The 19,590-nt window shown below is 34.9% G+C and overlaps 1 protein-coding gene across 5 annotated transcripts in view; it reads left to right on the top strand.

Moving 5' to 3' along the window:
• The window catches only part of RPS6KA3 (ribosomal protein S6 kinase A3), a 120,887-nt gene that overhangs the window by 66,604 nt on the left and 34,693 nt on the right, over window positions 1-19,590 (top strand). For all 5 annotated transcript variants that reach the window (XM_045051261.1, XM_004000334.6, XM_006943611.5 and 2 more), the window contains 6 exons: window positions 8,935-9,015; window positions 9,821-9,900; window positions 10,502-10,608; window positions 14,863-14,900; window positions 15,109-15,251; window positions 15,429-15,499. In XM_045051261.1, coding sequence (XP_044907196.1) covers window positions 8,935-9,015; window positions 9,821-9,900; window positions 10,502-10,608; window positions 14,863-14,900; window positions 15,109-15,251; window positions 15,429-15,499 — 520 coding nt within the window. The remainder of the gene's footprint in view (window positions 1-8,934; window positions 9,016-9,820; window positions 9,901-10,501; window positions 10,609-14,862; window positions 14,901-15,108; window positions 15,252-15,428; window positions 15,500-19,590) is intronic.

Genomic DNA, 19,590 nt, shown 5'->3' with positions numbered 1-19,590 from the left:
ATGGGAGTTGCCATATTATAAAAGTATCGTAAATTCATCTTGGGCTTATGCAAGTAGAAGTTGAGAAGATTCAAACTGGGTTTGATTCATCTTCAAATTAATGTCATTATTTTAATGTTTTGAAAACTTACTGATTTACTGGATGCAAAATACCGTTTATTTTAAGGACTTTATCATCTTGGTCTCCAAGTAAATTTTTATACTAAGCCTCAGATTTTGAACAATCTAATGTAGGATTTGACTCTTACAGGTAAATAGTCATTTAGAGGAAATTACACATAGTTTTTAAAATATTTACATCTTCCTTTTATGTAGTAGTATTGGTTATTTTACCACATAACCTCCAGTTGTTTTTATATTGATTCCCAACATCATTTTTTTCTTCTTCAATTTACATGTAATTTTAAAGATTTTAGAATATTCTGAAAGGAATATCTGTGATGATCATTTATTATTTCTGATGTTATTCTTCCCAGCTAGTCACCCACTCTGGATATCATTATTCTAAGAAATTCCACATTTTTCTATAAACATCCTTTGCTTCCTTTCTCTTGCTCCCTTCCTGAATGTATTTTCTTTCCTATCCAGTCTCTACTCCTGGAACACTACATAGTTGATTCTTGCTAGGACCAGGAAATTAAATTTTATCCTCAGTGCCCTCCTTTATATCAGTACTTCTGTAACTTTATGCTTAGGAATTTCATGCTATAAAACTGCATAGGTGGAGGGGCGCCTGGGTGGCTCAGTTGGTTAAGTGTCCGGCTCTTGATTTCAACTGAGGTCATGATCTCACAGTTTGTGAGATCAAGCCCTGTGTTGGGCTCCACGCTGTCAGCATGGGATTCTCTCTCTGCCCCTTTCCCACTCATTCATTCCCCCCCCCCCTTTCTCAAAATTAATTTTTAAAAAACTCCATAGGTGGAACTTACATAAGAGAGTTCATTCACAAAAACAACAAAAGTAGGTTTCATATGTTTAACAGGATCTGTGTTGTGCATAACATACATAAACTATGAAACTGAAAAATCTAAAAGATATCAGGAAGGAAAATAAATGCCCAATTCCTTTTACAGAAGGCCAACTGTTGTTAAGAATCCCAGTATTCATCTAGCCATCCATCCAATTAGCTCCATATCCTCAAGATTCCAATTGAATTTTCTTTTAAATATTTAAAATTTCATTTGAGGGGCGCCTGGGTGGCTCAGTCGGTTAAGCGTCTGACTTTGGCTCATGATCTCACGGTCATGATCTCATGGTCTGTGGGTTCGAGCCCCGCGTCGGGCTCTGTGCTGACAGCTCAGAGCCTGGAGCCTGCTTCGGATTCTGTGTCTCCCTCTCTCTCTGACCCTTCCCCGTTCATGCTTTGTCTCTCTCTCTCAAAAATAAATAAACATTTAAAAAAAAATTTTTTAATTTCATTTGAAACAAAGCATACACCTCAAAAAATATTTGAAAAAAGAAGAATAGGAAAGGAATAAGCTCTCTCAGGTTTAAAGCTTATTTAAAACAGTAATAATTCACTATGTTATTGGGGGGAATAATATAGGCATACAAATCAGAATAAAACATCACAAAAGTATTATATATTTAAAAAAGGGAAAAAAATAAAAAATTAAAAAAGGAAAGTGGCATATTTTACGCCCTCAGTAAACACTGATTGAATGTGAATTGGAATGAAAAAAAGTATTACATATTAAATTTTAATGTATTTATAAAAATATTGAGTACTTGCTGTGCTGTATGACAAACCAGGTATACAGAACATTGAGAAATAATGATTTCATAAGTTTTGTTCGAAATATTCCTGAGCAACCTGGAAAAAAAATTAGTCTCTTAAACTCTATGTCATAAAAAAATATAGCAATCTAACTGAACAATCTAAGTGGATTTTACAAATTAACACATCTAAGAAACTTGTGAAGAGATATTGAGCAAATTACAAATCTCAAATAAATTGACACTTCAAAAATTTTAGCTTTTCATAAAATGAAAAGTAGTATAAATAGGAAATCATGAAATTATTCACTTCAAATATTACAAAATAATAATACGAAGAATCAGTAAAGGACCCCTACAGCCAAATCTAGGACAATTTGAACATTGCAAAAATCCATGATAGTGATAGTATAAAATCCATGAATTGATCCATATATTAAGTAATATGGAGAAAGGGAAGGCTCTTCCTTATAGTAGAATTCCAACTAATAAATGTAAAAGGAACAATTAATAGGAGTTCCTAAAAGGTAACATTACAACCTCTACCTAAAGGATTTCAGGATAAGTTTTATGCAGGGGGATAAAATAATCTTTGGAAAAATGTTCATTTTGCTAATAAAGAAATACATGTAAAAAATTGGATATTGGGGTCCCCGGGTGGCTCAGTCGGTTAAGTGTCTTCAGGTCGTGATCTCACGGTGGTGTAGGTTTGGGCTCCCCAGTCAGTCTCAGTGCTGACAGCTCAGAGCCTGGAGCCTGCTTTGGATTCTGTGCCTTCCTCTCTGTCTGCCCCTCTCCCATTCACCCTCTGTTTCTCTCTGTCTCTCAAAAATGAATAAATGTTAAAAAAAAATTTTTTAATGAGTTATTTCATATGATGGCAACATAAATTGGAAAGTGGTTTTGCAGTAAATACAAAGAGCCATTATTGCTGCTAAATTAACCTCAGGAAATAATCTCAAAGAAAGAATTCATGTACTTGACAGTTCTCACAGCAACATTAATTTATAATGTTGATAATTTAGAAATCACACAAACATTGAAAAATGGAGGAATATTTTAATATAGCATATAATTTAATAGAATATTATTTAAAGGAAATATTTCAAATATAATCCCCAAAATGAACTTAATGAAAATATGAAAGTAAACAATTGTAACAAATTTGGCTACCACAAGTATGTAAAATTACATGGATATGAGCTATAGAAGAAACCATAGAAAAGTGAAAATATCTGACATATTGGAATTGTAAAGTGTCAGATAATTTTTAATGTATTCTTAAACTCAATTTTTATTTTTATCAAAGTAATTTATATATAGAATCTTATAAAATAGCAGAGCTTTACCAACCCCTCCCATCCAGTTGTTGACCCTCAGAGACAGTGACTTTCGTCTATCTACTCAACTGCTGCTTCTGCCATTTACCTCCACATTCAGTATTCTTTATTGCAATTCTTTGATTGTTTTCATTTGGTGATATTATAATTTATTGACTTTGTAACATGGAAGATTAGGATTTGGTTCTCTCATACTATCGCCCACACACAATTCCCCATTTCATGTCTTCCCAGTAATGTTTTCATTATTGCAGGTTTATAAAAACTTCTTGGAGTACCTGCATGGTTCAGTCAATTAAGTATATGACTTTTGGTTTCTGCTTTGGTCTTGATCTCATGGTTTGTGAGTTTGAACACCACGTCAGGCTTTGCATTGACTGCGTGGAGCCTGCTTGGGATCTTCCCTCTCCCTCTCTTTCTGTCCCTCCGCCCCCCCTCAAAAATAAACAACTAAATTTACATAAATACATACATACATACATACATACATATGTACGTACGTACGTACATACTGTTCCTCACTGAGCCAAATAGTATAGTGGAGTCACTTTTCCTTCACATCTTTGCTGTATTAGATCTCATTTTCTAAATTCTGTTTCTACCTTTTTCTCAGTTTACTTTCCAGTCTGGGTGTAACATATCTTCTAGTAGCTACCTCAGAAAGGGTGAATGGATTCTAATTTTTCTGTGACCTTGAATGTCTTAAAATGTCTTTATTCTGCCCCTCACTTAATTTATAATTTGGCTGAGTGTAAAATTCTAGGTGAGAAGTAATTTTCCCTCCGATATTTGAAGGCATTGTTTCCATTGTCTTCCAGTTCCCTGTGTTGCAGTTATGAAGTTTATTGCAATTCTGACTTCAGTCCTTTGTGCATAAGCAGCTTTTCCTCTTTGGAAGTCTTTAGAATCACTCTATACTTTATCCCTGGTGTTCTGGAACTTGTACAGTGGTATTTCTTTAGTGTGGACTTTTAAAATTCATCATACCAGGTATGGGGTGGCCTCTTCCATTCTAGAAACTCATTTCTTCAGTTTTGGCAGAGTGTTTTGTCATTACTTCCCCATTTTGTAACAGCTTCTCTTCAAATATGTTGGACCTCCTGGATCATTTCTTAATTTTGTTTTTCCCTCCTGTTTTCCAGTTTTGTCCTTTTCCCCCTATATCCTAGGAAATATTATCAACTGTCTCTCAACCTTTCTATTGACCTTTTTGTTTCTACCATCATTTTTGTTTGTTTATTTTGAGAGAGAGAGAGAGGCAATGGGGGAGACGGAGAGAGAGAATTCCAAGCAGGCTACACACTGTCAGTGCAGAGCCTGATGTGGGGCTCGATTCCACGAACCATGAGATCATGGCCTGAGCTGAAATAAAGAGTTGGATGCTTAACCAACCGAGCAACCCAAGTGCCCCTCGACCACCGTTTTTAATTTCCTAGATTTTCCTTGTTCTCTATTCCATTTTTTAAAACCTTTTCTCACAGAAAGTGTCAGGGCACCTCGGTGGCTCAGTCGGTTAAGCATCTGACTTTGGCTCAGGTCATGATCTCACGGTTTGTGATTTCAAGCCCCAGGTCAGCCTCTGTGCTTACAGCTCAGAGCCTGGAGCCTGCTTCAGATTCTGTGTCTCCCTCTCTCTCTGCTCCTCCCCCACTCGCTCGCTGTCTCTGTCTCTGTCTCTCAAAAATAAATAAACATTAAAAATTTTTTTAAAAAGAAAGAAAGTGTCGAACATTTAGAGAAAGAAAGTAAAGAATTGGGCACCTTGGGTGGCTCTGTTGGTTAAGCATCCGAATTCAACTCAGGTCATGATCTCACGGTTCGTGAGTTCGAGCCCCGTGTTGGTCTGTCAGCACACAGCCTGCTTCAGATCCTCGCTCCCCTTCTCTCTGCCTTTCTCCCGCTCATTCTCTCTCTCTTTCTGCCTCTCTCTCTCTCTCTCTCTCAAAAATAAATAAACATTAAAAAAATTTAAAAGAAGAAAGAAACCAAAGAATATAGAGAACACCCATATACCCTCCTTGCTGCTTCAGCATTTCCCAGTTCACAGTCAATTTTTTTTTTTTTTTTTTGCGTCTGTGTTCTTCCCCTCCCCCTCTTTTGATACTTTGGAGCACATCCCAGACATTGTACATTTTTTCCATAAATATTTTAGTATGTATCTCTAAAAGATAAAAACTCTTAAAAGAAATGATACAACTCTAACATTATACCTAAAAATCTAATATACAGATATCCAGTCAGTATTCACATTTCCAATTATGACTATTGTTATGATTCATTTTTCTTTTTGCAGTATGTTTGAATCGGGATCTATATAAGATCTATATTTTGTAGTTGGTCGATAATCTCTTTTAAGTCTTTTAATCTGTGAGTTCTACACTTTTTTTCTTTGTAGTTTATTGAAGATAATGGTTCCTTTCCTCCTATCCCTTTTAAAGCTTCTTTTTCATGGGTGCCATATGATTTTTGCTCTCTTGGTGGATATAAATGACAAGGGTGATTTTTAAGTTTTCTTGTGTTCTTTACATTGTCTCTGTTTCACCATATTCCTTTTTCTTTCTATTTATTTTGAGAGCTGTTTTTCATCTTTAGAGCCTTTCCTCAAATGCCTATGGGTCCTTTGCTAACTTTTTCTCATTTAAGAGTGAAGTACCAAATAACCAATTGGAAAGGGTTCTCTGGCAAGAATTTGCTTATTTCTCCTTGGCTTCATTCCCTTAGTCTTAGCTTTCTCTTATCTACTTCTGCTCTTGCTTCCTCTCCTGTTCTTTGTCCTTACGAGTTTATGCATAATTGTTCCATTAATGTAATTTCACTGGGGGTTTGTAAGAAAGTAGAAAATAAAACATCTATATTTAAGCAGAAGTCTCTTTGTTTCCATTTCAGAGTTCCTATTAATTCAATAAGTGGGGTCAAATAGAAGTCAGTAGTGTGAGGTTGAGTTTGTGGGGACTTTTGTCCTAATACAGTAGTCTGTGGGCCTAAAAGTTTTGTAAACCATTGCTTCAACAGTTTCTTAATATATAATCCTGGAAACATAAACACCATTTCTTCTTGTTCACTCTCATGTTCAAGTCAAGGAGGATTTAAAACCTAATAACTACTATATGAGAAAAATTATTTCAGAGGAAGGTAGTTGCTTTGCCAGCATGAGTCATTATTAACAAATTCTATTTCAGGGTTTAGAGTTTACCAATATAAAACATGCCTTTTTCTAAAGCAGTATATCCTCATCAGAACTCCTGATTGTAGGATGATTTATATTTGTCAATAGGTCTTTACATAAGTAAAAGAAACCAGATTAGAATTATTAAACAGTCCTACCTCAGACAAAATGAAGGAATCCTTTAGTGACAGTATCTCACTGCTCATTTGCAACTAAACAAGGTCTCATCAGTGTTACATGTAAGGAAACCACCTCACAAGATAATCATAATTGAAAATCATCTTGTTCTAGCATTTCATTTTATTTTATAAGTTTATTTATTTTGAGATAAAGAGAGAACAGGGGAGGAGCAGAGAGAGGGAGGGAGACAGAGAGTCCCAAGCAGGCTCCACACTGACAGTGCAGACCCCAACACAGGGCTCAAACTCATGAATTGTGAGATCATGACCTGAGCCGAAACCAATAGTTGGATGCTTACCCAACTGAGCCACCCAGGGGTCCCTCTAGCCTCTCATTTTATAGAGAAGGAAGCAGGAAGTCCCCAAGGAGTGTAAGGATTTGACTAAGGTAATTCAGTTGTTAGCAGAGCCACTAAAAACTGTAGCTCTTGACTCCCAAATGATTGTTCTTTTCATTGTGGTAGAATAATAGAAGAGAGATATACAGTAAGTATGTTGGTGGATGTTTTTGCTGCTTACTGAACAGAGAGGTGAGTTTTAAATGATAAGATCTGTAATGTTTGTGTAATTATTGAAAGAGGTAGGAATTTGGAATCTACCTTTTAAGATAATAGGAACTGAATTCAAGATCATATGGGTAGCAGTAGAAAAAACACAGATGTGGGCTAGACTGGAGCAGAATTATCAGCAGTCCTAGGTGATGAACCTCATTCACATAAATAATAGAAGACACCAGAGTTGTTGTGATAGGACAGATAATGAAATCAGAGATTGATACTGAATTTGATACACCAGCTGGACAAGTCATTTAAAAGACAAAGCTTTATAGGTATCAAGAGTAATTGGTTTCTATACTTGGTTTTCCCATTTCCAGTCACTGGCACCAAAATCTCCCAGTTGGAAGTGGAAAATTGGTAGAATGGGAAACATAGGATTTTGTGTTAGCTTCTTTGTTTATTTTTTCCAGAGGTCTTACTTCTGTGTTTTAAATATCTGCAGTCACTTTAAATTGAAAAAAAAAAAAAAAACAAAAAACCCCGTCAACTCATCTTTCTGTCCCTTCTTTCCCCCCACAAAAGATTCTCTTTCCCATTCTTTCTGCTTAATATCTGACACAACCATTCAGTCATTCTGGCCTGAAAAATAAAAGTTATTTATGATTTATCCTTATTATGCAACAGAAAAAAATTAAAACTTTAATGAATGATTATTTTCACCTCTCAAATCCCTTGAGCTGCCAACACAGAATACTTACCAGAATGTATTCAATTTTTTTTTTTTTTTGCTCATCTGTCATTCCCACCAGATTATGAGCTTCTTGAAGATGATTTTGTTTGTATTTGTATCTCCCAGTGCCTGACACACAAAATTTACTCAGGAAATGTTTGGTTGGTAAAAGAGAGCTTTGCCTACAGGATCAAACATAAATTTATCATGCCATTCCAAATTATCAAGAATCTGGGTCTTCCCAATTTCACCTCCCCAATTTCCATACTGATTTGGTTGCTTTCTTTTCTTCATGCATGCCTCCATGTTCTCACTTGCACTGGTACTCCACACCTGGACTTTTCTTCTTTAGGCCTGATCCTTCCCACCCATCTACGTTCCACTCTAAAAGTTCCTAAATCCACCTCTTCCCTCTAGCTTTCCCATGCAAGTAAAACTCATCTCTCCCTTCTCTGAATTCCTGTACTCCTTATTCCCGGTAATAACTCATTTTATCCCTTTACCGTATTCATGGTGCGATAGCTACCATTTAATTGAGTATCTCCTATGTACCAGGCTCTGGGATGTACAAACCTTATCTCAAATGGTCACACAGCCCCCAAAGGTACAGTGGTGTTATCCCTGTTTTATCTATGAGAGATAACTGAGACTCAGAGTTTAAGTAGGTAACTTGCTCAGTATTACACAGATCTAAATCGAGATATTTTTTGTAACTCCAGAAAGCCTTCGCCCTTTCAGCTGCACTACATTATTTCTTCTCCCTCTCCTTCTCTTCCTTAACTCAAAATAGACCTTTTTCGGTATATTCATTCATCCTTCACCATGTCTGCCACATTTTATAGATGCTTAATGAATGCTTGTTTGGTTGATAAGGTTGGTAGGGGTAGTGAAATCTATTCCGTTTTTGTGTGTATGTTTTAATATTTCATTGGGATGCCTTGTTTTTCAAAAGTTACTCCTTTTTGGCCATTTTCATAACTTAGATTAAAATGTTTGTGAATTTGATCTTAAAGCCAACGTCTGATTCAACATCTGATATGTTATCTGTATTTTTTTTTAAGTTAAAGCACAGATTTTTAAATACGAACAATTTCTTCTGGTTGTGTAATTTAGTAAACAATATATTAATTTTAAAACTTCAAGAGTCATGTTTTATTTGTATGTATAAATAGCTTTATTGGCATATATAAAAATGTAGATTCACATTTTAGCAAAATTTTATTTAAAATAGTCCCCAAAGAGATTTTGTCTTAAGGATTGTGTCTGAAAGCTATTGTAGTATAGCCATATGTGCAATATTTTGTAGTTCGAGACCGTGTTCGGACAAAAATGGAGCGTGATATCTTGGTAGAAGTTAATCATCCTTTTATTGTCAAGTTGCATTATGGTAAGTTGTGAACCACCTGCAGCCTCATTCCTCCACCTAATGCCTCACTCCCTGAGTGCATTCAGATGTATTAATGTATATATTTGCTTGTGTAGATTTATATGTGTTTAATAGATAAATAAAGTCGTGGAAATTAAGCCTTTACTTCTTAAACTTTAGAAGCTTTTATTGCATTTATACTTATGTTTCTGAGTGGTAGCCATAGGAATAGGTAATAATAATCATTGTTTTTTATTATAATAATTAATAACAGTGTATTAGCATTTTGTAGTCCATATGTGTTAGCCCAACCCAGCTTCTCTTAAAAGCAAGAAAAAAATCCCTAATGTCACATCCTGAAGCTTTTATCACCTTTCTTTTCCCCAAAGGTATATGTGCTTTTTCTCAGTGGGCAAAGTTGTGATGATTCTTATTATGTGTGATTAAAGCTAACCAACCCACATTTTTTCTGCACTTAAGTGACATGTTTTTGTTGTTGTTGTTGTTGTTGTTTCATGGTAAAGTGACCATGTTGGGAATTTTTCTTATTAGTCACATGTTTTAAAACTATTATATTCCTGAGAGACTATTGCCTGAAGAAAATGTAACAAATGTTCTAGTGGTTCCATAATAAGAAACACTACATTTAACATTTCCACATGGAAACTAAGAAAATCATTGGTTATCTTCTAAATAAAAATCTCTTTAGCTCTGTGATATAATCATTAATTTGCTTAAAAATGATATTCATTTGTGAATGAGCTGACCTAATATAAGCCAAAAAAAAAACCTGGTAGATTAAACAAATCTTCATTTCTTCATTCAGCTTTTCAAACTGAAGGGAAGTTGTATCTTATTTTGGATTTTCTCAGGGGAGGAGATTTGTTTACACGCTTATCCAAAGAGGTATATAATTAATCTCTGTTTTTAATCTATCTATATGTATACTGTTTTAACTAAAGCTTTGTTATATTTCAATATTGTGTTTATTGTATTTTCTCTAGTGGCACAAGATTCTTATATTAAGGAATTAGAGCCAAAAAGAGTTCTTTTCCTCCTTTTTGAAGTTGTTCTGAAAGTAGGACTTTAAATTAATAAATTCTTTGTCTTTTGTCCTGCTTCTTTCAGTTATAGTTTTTCAGAAGCAATAATATATCAAGATATCCTTAAACGATTAGTAGTGGAAATTCAGCATACATTTTAAAGATCATTTTTCATTTCTAAGATGTTACTGTGGTGGGGCAGTAGTGTCACAATCTGAATATAGTTGTTACTTAACAAAATGTAAAATTATTTCTCCCACAGTGCACATTTAGCATTTAGAAAGTGATTAGTTAACTGATTCAATAATTTTTGCAAATTCCTTTCATAAGTAAATTGTGGATAAAACTACATGTGATTAGCATATTTATAATTTTTGAATATTTGAACTCTAGGATGGAATTTTAAATAAAAACTACAGACACAGAAAGAAAATAAAGACAGAAAAATTATTATTTTATTTTAGGTGATGTTCACAGAAGAAGATGTCAAATTCTACTTGGCCGAACTTGCACTTGCTTTAGACCATCTACATAGCCTGGGAATAATCTATAGAGACTTAAAACCAGAAAAGTAAGGAATTATGCTACTAAGTCGAATACAATGTAATGTGATTATTTAGGAGGTAATAAAAAATAAAATTACTTCATAGAACTACCACAAGAATTGTGCTAGAACACCTGTGCTTCACATTTCTGCTAACACTATATATTCTCATACTTTTAAAAATCTGTCAATCATAATCTCTTATTGTTATCTTGCTTTCATTTGCATTTTTTATTTCTAATGAAGTTGAAATCCATGTTCATATGTTTGTTGGCAATTTGTATTTTTTTATGTTTGTTTGTTTGTTTGTTTATTTATTTATTGAGAGAGAGCAAGAGACAGCAAGCCAGGTAGAGGCAGAGAGAGAGGGAGAGAGAAGTCCCAAGCAGGCTCCATGCTGTCAGCACAGAGCCCAACATGGGGCCAGAACTCACAAACTGTGAGATCATGACCTGAGCCAAAACCAAGAGTCGGATGCTTAACCGCCTAAACCACCCAGGTGTCCCTGGCAGTTTGTATTTTTGTGTGACTATTCTGTTCATGGCCTTTGTTCATTTATCTTTTGGAGTATTGTTTTTTTTTCCGTTTGATTTGTAAGAGAGCTTTACAAATTAAGAATTTAACCATTTGACATATATTGCAAATAGATTTTTCTAGTTTGTTTTTTTAATTTTAACTTTGTATTTTTACCTACACAAGTATTTTTTTTCCTCAGATCAATCTTTTGTGATCTCTTCCATGACTTTTATTCTTATAAAGCTTTTTCCAATCCCATAATCTGATACTTTTCTTCTAATTTTATGGTTTCTTTTTTTACTTTTAACTGCATCTGGAAATTTTTTGGTATGAAGGATGGCATAGAGCTAATGCTTTCCTCCAAATACCATTTATTCCTTTTCCACATAATTTCAAATTTTAAGTGTGAGTTGAGCAAATTTCCCATTGTTTTTGTAGTAGCAGCTATCAAGAAGCTGATATTAAATTTCACACACTTCTGTGTTTTAATTAGCTGGTGTTTACTATCTACTGCTTTGAGCAAGAAAGTTTTTTTTTTCCTTTTTAAAGATATAAATAAGAGTCTTTATTTTTTAGGAGATTTAATTCACTTACCATACAAAACATCCATTTAAAATGTATGGTTCAGTGGTTTTTAGTATATTCAGAATTGTACAACCATCATCTTTATCAAGAATTTAGATACTACTTACATTAAAACATTACATACAATGTTTAAATTATATATTTAAACAGGAAACAGAGGAAATGCTCCTTTGGAATCCTATTACGTGATCATTTAGAAACTGTTACACTTTCACATTTTACCTTTGTTTTTCATATATTTTGGTTTTGGATAAGTTTCATATTGGTTCCATTGTTACTCCCCAGATAATTACTGAGCTTTTCACATTATTTTACCCATTTCTAACTATCATGACATAAAATATAATTTCTGGTGAGAATAAATATTCAAGCATATAGTCCTTAGAAGAAAAAAAATTACTATAAACATGATTAAACATTTGTAATAAAAATATGTGTTAGTGTTTTATATCCTTTTTCAATTTTTTTTAATATTTACTTATTTTTGAGACAGAGACCGCATGAGAGCAGGGGAGGGGCAGAGAGAGAGAGAGGGAGACACAGAATTCGAAGCAGGCTCCAGGCTCTGAGCTATCAGTACAGAGCCTGACGCCAGGCTTGAACCCACGAACTGTGAGATCATGACTTGAGCTGAAGTCAGATGCTTAACTAACTGAGCCACCCAGGTGCCCCTTGTTTTATGTCCTTTAATTGAATGTATTTACTGTAGACCATTGGAGTAGCATTGGTAATAAAATTATGTATAGAACATCAGCCCTTCTTAAGGGTTGAATAAGAGCAAATGTATGTAAGAAGTGAGATCTTTCATATAGATGTCTAGATGACGCTTTTAATTGAAGTAACATTTAGTTGTTAAATAATCCAAATATATACCATCATATAGAACTTGGAAGACATTTCAGTTTTTAGACTGTTTTATGCACTGTAAAGGATTTTCCAGATTCTATTTAAACAGAACTCTATTATAATAAATATGGCTAAAAATGATTATTAGTAGTTGAAAGGGAACTTTCCCTATTAATATAACTATATTTTTCTTTCAAAGATAAAGGGTGGGCATGGTTATCTTAAGAGAATGAATTTGCTATAGAAGGCATAAGTAATGTTCTTTCAGCCATGTCTTCTTTTTTTCTCAAAATTACTAAGAATGATTTGAAGTTTGTTTTGTTTTTAGAACTGTCTTTTATGTATTTATTGGACAGAAGGAAGGATGGTTTCCACCATACCTAATAATTCCCTTTATATTCCTTAAATGGTTGGTCTGCTTTGTAATCAAGAATAATCAAGATTTTTATTTTTTTCATATTAAATCCCTTATGAAAGAGACATGAAAAATATGTCCCTAATGAATTATCCTCAGTTGTAAAGTTTATTATAATCATAGTTGAATTAATGACATAGGAGGGTTAGTAGTTTTTTTGACACAGTAAAATTATATTAGAGCAAAATTTGGCTTTCACATATTTTTAGTTAGAATTAAAAGTAAGGAAATGCCTATGTTATGGAATAGCTTTGAATATAAGTGAAACAGTTCATTACTTGGCCTTTCAAGTCAGTATGCTAAAATACCTATCCAGAAATAGAATTAATGGCTTACAGCTTAGTACTTACCCCTTCTTATAGCTCCTTAATTAATGATGTTACTCTCCACTGAAGTATCTGTTAAAGCCAGAAACCTGAGTGTCTTCTCTATATGTCCTTTATCATGGTCCATATCTAAGAGATCACCAAATATTCTTTATTTTCCCCTCCAAATTGTTTTATAAAAATGAAGATCTGATTATCCTTACCCTCCACGCATATAAACCTTTTATGTTAGTGCACTTGAGAAGAAGCCCAAACTATTTGGCATGCCTTATTGACCCATTGTAGACTGGCCCCATGCATTCAACGTACATTTCTTATTTGTCTCTGCTCTACCAGGCACTACGCCACAAGGTGAATAAGGTAAAACCCTCTAGGAGCTCACAGTTTACTGAGAAAGAGAGAAAACACTGGAGACTGTATACAGTGAAGGGATAGGTCAGTGAAAAACCAGGAGTGTAAGGAAGGTGTATTAAGAGGATTGGATGGGGACACCTGGGTGGCTCAGTCGTTAAGTGTCTGACTTCGGCTTAGGTCATGATATCACGGTTTGTGGTTTCAAGCTACACATTGGGCTCTGTGCTGCAGAGTTTTCTTAGGATTCTCTCTCTGACCCTCCCCCTACTCGTACTTTTTTTCTCTCTCTCAAAATAAATAAACTTTAAAAAATAAAATTTAATTTAAAAAAAGAACAGGATTGTATGGAAAAGCTAGGAAAGAATGATTGAGTCAGATGCCTAAAATATGACCAAGAAAATTACACCTTTAATGCAGTTGACTCAAATATGTGGATTATCTGTCTATTGTGCAAGCATTAGGCTACTTCTGAAGAATGGCATTAGAAAGAACAACTAGAGGGGCACCTGGGTGGCTCAGTCAGTTAAGTATCCAACTTCTGCTCAGGTTGGATCCCACAGTTGTGAGTTCGAGCCCCATGTCAGGCTCTGTGGTAACAGCTCAGAGCCTGGAGTCTGCTTCAGATTCTGTGTCTCCCTCTCTCTCTGCCCCTCCCCTGCTTGCACTCAGTCTCTCTCTCTCTCTCTCTCCCTCTCTCTCAAAAATAAACATTTAAGGGGCGCCTGGGTGGCGCAGTCGGTTAAGCGTCCGACTTCAGCCGGGTCACGATCTCGCGGTCCGTGAGTTCGAGCCCCGCGTCAGGCTCTGGGCTGATGGCTCGGAGCCTGGAGCCTGTTTCCGATTCTGTGTCTCCCTCTCTCTCTGCCCCTCCCCCGTTCATGCTCTGTCTCTCTCTGTCCCAAAAATAAATAAACGTTGAAAAAAAAAATTTTTTTTAATAAATAAATAAATATTTTTTTAAAAAAAGGAAAGCAACTAGAAATTGGAAAGAATATATATAGGTTTTGATTCTTTTTCTAATAGCTTTTAGGTGTCCTTAATACACATATGTAAGACTTTGCCTTTGGGATTTGTTACATATGTGCATCTAAAAACTATTTCTCCTTTTTTATCTTTGCTTTATTCAGTCTAAATATTTTAGAATAATGTAGTAATCTAGTCCTTAACACAGTAATTTCCATCCTAGCTTCCATAAATCTCTATCTAGTGGTTTGAAAAGATTTTCTGACTTTGTTTCAGCATACTTCTTGATGAAGAAGGTCACATCAAGTTAACAGGTAAAAATCCTAATTTTATTAAAATATTCTCCTCTACTTTATATAATTTCTTTTAAGTTGATCATGGTACAAATATTGAGTAGCACGTTGTTTGAAAAGTTGGATTAGAATTTTGTAATAGTTAAGGTAAATATTGGCACTCAGAGTTTAAACTTTAAGTGGGGAAGTTATTGTAGGATATTTATGAATTCAATATTTATTTTGGCAGATTTTGGCCTAAGTAAAGAGTCTATTGACCATGAAAAGAAGGCATACTCTTTTTGTGGAACTGTGGAATATATGGCTCCAGAAGTAGTTAATCGTCGAGGTCATACTCAGAGTGCAGACTGGTGGTCTTTTGGTGTGTTAATGGTAAGGTTTGGGGTGTTTTTGAGGTCAGTAATAAATATAGTAGAACTATAAATCATTTGTTTTATTACATAGCAATTTTACAAGATTTGGTTGTAATTACGATGATGCTTTTTTACTTTCTGGCCTTGAGATTTTATACTTATTGACTAATACCTTTAATGATATTGCCTTTTGTAGTTTGAAATGCTCACTGGTACACTACCTTTCCAAGGAAAAGATCGAAAAGAAACAATGACTATGATTCTTAAGTAAGTACTCCTTAGTGGCTTTGTTTTGGTGAGATTTAAAAATAAATGCTTCAAACTAAAAAATGAAATTTTAGAGTGTTGGCTATAGTATAAGAAATACCTAAGAAATTCATCGATACGACGTTTGAAATATGAACAAGCCCCATAGATTTAGAGTACTCAACTTACCTTTTTATTTTTTTGCCACATACATGTTTGGAGCCTGTGGCCTTTATTCATGCCCCCCACCAAATATAGCCAGAGACAAGATCCCTGCCCCAAGCAGAAACTCCAGGGGCCCAGGTCTCTGGTTTACACCCTCCAAACGAGTACTCATATAATCGTCATGTTAACGCTAAAATATTGGAAGCTTTACCTTTGAGATTTTGAATATGACAAGGACATCCATTATTCCACTTCCGTTCACATTGTCCTGGAGGTACTAGCAACTACAGTAAGGCAAGTAAAAGAAGTAAGGTTTAAGATTTAAAAAGAAGAGATAAAATTGTCATTATTTAAGCAACATGATTGTGTCCATAGAAAATCCAAATCTTCATATACATTCTTGGAATTAATAAGAGTTTAGCAGAGTTGTTGGATAAAAGGTCAGTAAATAAGATCTATTTCAAGTCTGTATACTAGCAACAGAAAATAAATTTTTTTAAAAAGATAGTATTTACAATAGTATTTTAAAAATCTCAAATACCTAGATAAATGTAGCAAAAGTTATGCAAGAACTCCATGCAGAAAACTGGAAGATTGTATTTTAAAGAAAATTTTAAAGACCAAAATAACTTGGAAAGTTGTACTGTATTCACATTATGACAGACCTAGTGTTGTAAAGATGTGGGTTTGTATAGATCAGCATCATCCAATAGAAATGTAATGTGAGCTACATACATAATTGTAAATTTTTTAGTGGCAACATTGAAAAAGTAAAAAAAAAGTAAAATTAATTGTAATATATTTTATTTAACCAATATGTCCGAGATATTATCATTTCAACATGTAATTAACATTAAAAAAAATGATAGGGGGCACCAGGGTGACTCAGTCAGTTGAGCTTCTGCATTCAGCTCAGGTCATGATCCCGCAGTTTGTGGGTTTGAGCCCTGTGTGGGGATCTATGCTCACAGCTCGGAGCCTTGAACCTGCTTCAGATTCTGTGTCTCCCTTGTCTCTGCCCCTCGCCTGCTCACCCTCTCTCTCTCTCTCTCTCTCTCTCTCAAAAATAAATAAATAAAAAAACTACAAAAACATGATTAATGCAATACGATACATTATTTTTTTTCATACTTATTTGAAATTCAGTGTACATTTTATTTTCTCCAGTGTGCATTTTACACTTAGAATTTGGGCTGACCATATTTCAAGTCCTTGGTGGCTGTTTGTTGCTGCTAGTGGCTACCATATTGAACAGCATAACTATAGCCTCAGTGCAAATCAAATTTAAATTTTAAGAAGTTTTTGTGTGAAATTTGATAAACTGATTCTAATATGATAACACGTAATACAAAGGACCAAGAAAAGCTGAAACACTCCTAAAGAGATCAAGATAAGAAGAATTGCTTTACCAAATATCCAATCTTACTATAAATGTAATTAGGACAATATGTCACTGAAAGAAGTATAAAAAATAGACTTGCACAATAAAATGAGAGTCAGATGACAGACCTATACATATATAGACACGATTTATGACCATTGGAAATTATAGGAGAAGAACAGCCTTTTTATTTTTTTTAATGTTTTTATTTATTTTTGAGAGAGAGACAGAGCATGAGTGGTGGGGGGTGGGGGGAGGGCGGCAGAGAGAGAGAGAGAGGGAGACACAGAATCTGAAGCAGGCTCCAGGCTCTGAGCTATCAGCACAGAGCCCAATGTGGGGCTCAAACTCATGAACTGTGAGATCATGACCTGAGCTGAAGTCAGATGCTTAACTGACTGAGCTGCCCAGGTGCTCCAAGAACAGCCTTTTTAAATAAATTATGCAAGAAAATTTTTATTCATATAGAAAAAGATAAAAACAAAATCCCTACCTCACACCACACACAAAAATCTTTTCCAAGAAAATTACAAATATACATTTATTTTAGTATATGTGCTGCCAAAGTGAGCCACAAATATACATATATTTTATATATATGTGTAAAAAGACAAAAAGGATTCTAGAAGAGAGTATAGGAGGGTATCTTCATGATTTTTGGGTTGGAAAAATAGTCTTCGGACCCAAAAAACACTAGCCATAAAAGAAAAAATTGATAAATTATTATTTCATTAAAACTGATAACTTCACATTGATTCCATTTGGAGAGTAGAAGACATGTGAGACACATAACCAACAGAGGGCTTGTAACCAGAATATATGAAGAACTCCAGTTAATCAATAAGAAAAAGATAGCCCAGCAGAAACATGGGTAGGAGACATAAGGACTTCAAGAGAGGATATTCACTGGCCAATAAACTTATAAAAAGTTGCTCACCGTCATTAATCAGAAAATGCAGATCACAATCACAACAAGCTACACCTGCACACCCACCCGAATGACTAACAGTAAAAAGACTGACAATATAAAGTGCTGACAGGATGTGGAGCAGTGGCAACTTTGATCCATAGTTGGAAGGAATATAAATACTCCTATAACCACTTTGGAAAGCAGTTTTTGGCATTATTTTCTAAAGCCAAATGTATATATACACCCTCATCCAATAATCCCAATCCTCAGGGTGCACTCATTTTACATACATCAAGGTACTTGCACATCAAGAAAGTAGTACAAAGATGTTCAAAGCAGCATTATTTGTAATAGCTAAAAAGTGGGAACTGGACATTAGCAGTAGAATGGATTGATAAATTATGACATATTCATACAATGGAATACAGCAGGGGTTGTTAAACTCTCTGTAAATGTTTTAGCTTTACAGGCCACATACAGTGTCATATATTCTCACTGTTTGTTGTTTGTTTCCAACACTTTAAAAATGTAAAGGGGTACCTGGGTGGCTCAGTTGATTAAGCATCCAATTTCGGCTCAGGTCATGATCTCACAGTTCGTGAGTTCAAGCCCCACATCAGGCTCTGTGCTGATAGTTCAGAGCCTGGAGCCTGCTTCGGATTCTGTGTCTCCTTCTCTCTCTGCCCCTCCCCTGCTCGCACTGTGTCTGTCTCTCTCAAAAATAAATACACATTTTTTAAAAATGTAAAAACCATTCTTAGCTCAAAAGCCATACCAAAACAGGCTGAGGCCTTTGGTCCAGGGGTGCAGAAAATGAACAAATCATAGTTATATGCAACAATTTGGGTAAATTGTGCAAGAATTTTGAGCAAGGACAGTTCAGACACCAAAAAATAAATACTATATGATTCTGTATATAAAGTTTTAAAAGCAGACAAACTACAGTTTTTTAAGGTCCGTATTCAGATGGCAACAGGGAAGGCAAAATAAGAAAAGTGGTTACATTGGATGAGAAGTTCTGGCAATGTTCTATTTTTTGGCCAGTTGACTATTCACTTTGTGGTAGATCATTGAACTGTATACTTTGGTGTTGGGGTTGTGCAGGGTTTGTTTGTTTTACACTTTATGTTATTTTTCACAATAAAAAAGGTAAAAAAAAATGTTTGCTGTATAAATGAATGTTCACTAAACCTTCATCACTCCATCTATTTCGGCCCCTTCCTTTCAGCTGACCAACATACTCTAGTGTTGGGAAAAATCAACCCTTTTCTTGACCTGGCCTTCCTTTCATGTTTTTGCACCATCTTCCTGCATCCTTTCAACACAGAGCCTCTGTAAAGAGTAGTCTGTGCTTTCTGTTACCATTTTTTGGCTGCTTTTATTCCACACCCTGTTTGTCGTTCATTTCCACCATTCTATTGCAACTCCTCTTGTTATGGTCACCAGTGATCTGGTTGCTTAAATCAGTGGCAGATTGTTAGAAAGGCAACTCTCTGTACCATTTGTTCACACAATTCATTCAACAGATGATTGAGGTCTTGCTACATATACTTAGGATGCAGTGTTAACAAGACTGAGAAGATCTCTGGTCTCACAGAGTTTGCATTCTAGTTGGGGAGACAAGGAATTAATATTAATATATTTCAGGGGCGCCTG

The sequence above is a fragment of the Felis catus genome, chromosome X, assembly GCF_018350175.1.
Source record: "Felis catus isolate Fca126 chromosome X, F.catus_Fca126_mat1.0, whole genome shotgun sequence".
Lineage (NCBI taxonomy): Eukaryota > Metazoa > Chordata > Mammalia > Carnivora > Felidae > Felis > Felis catus.
Note: the sequence above shows the minus strand (reverse complement) of the source record. Positions and strands in the feature narration are given on the sequence as shown.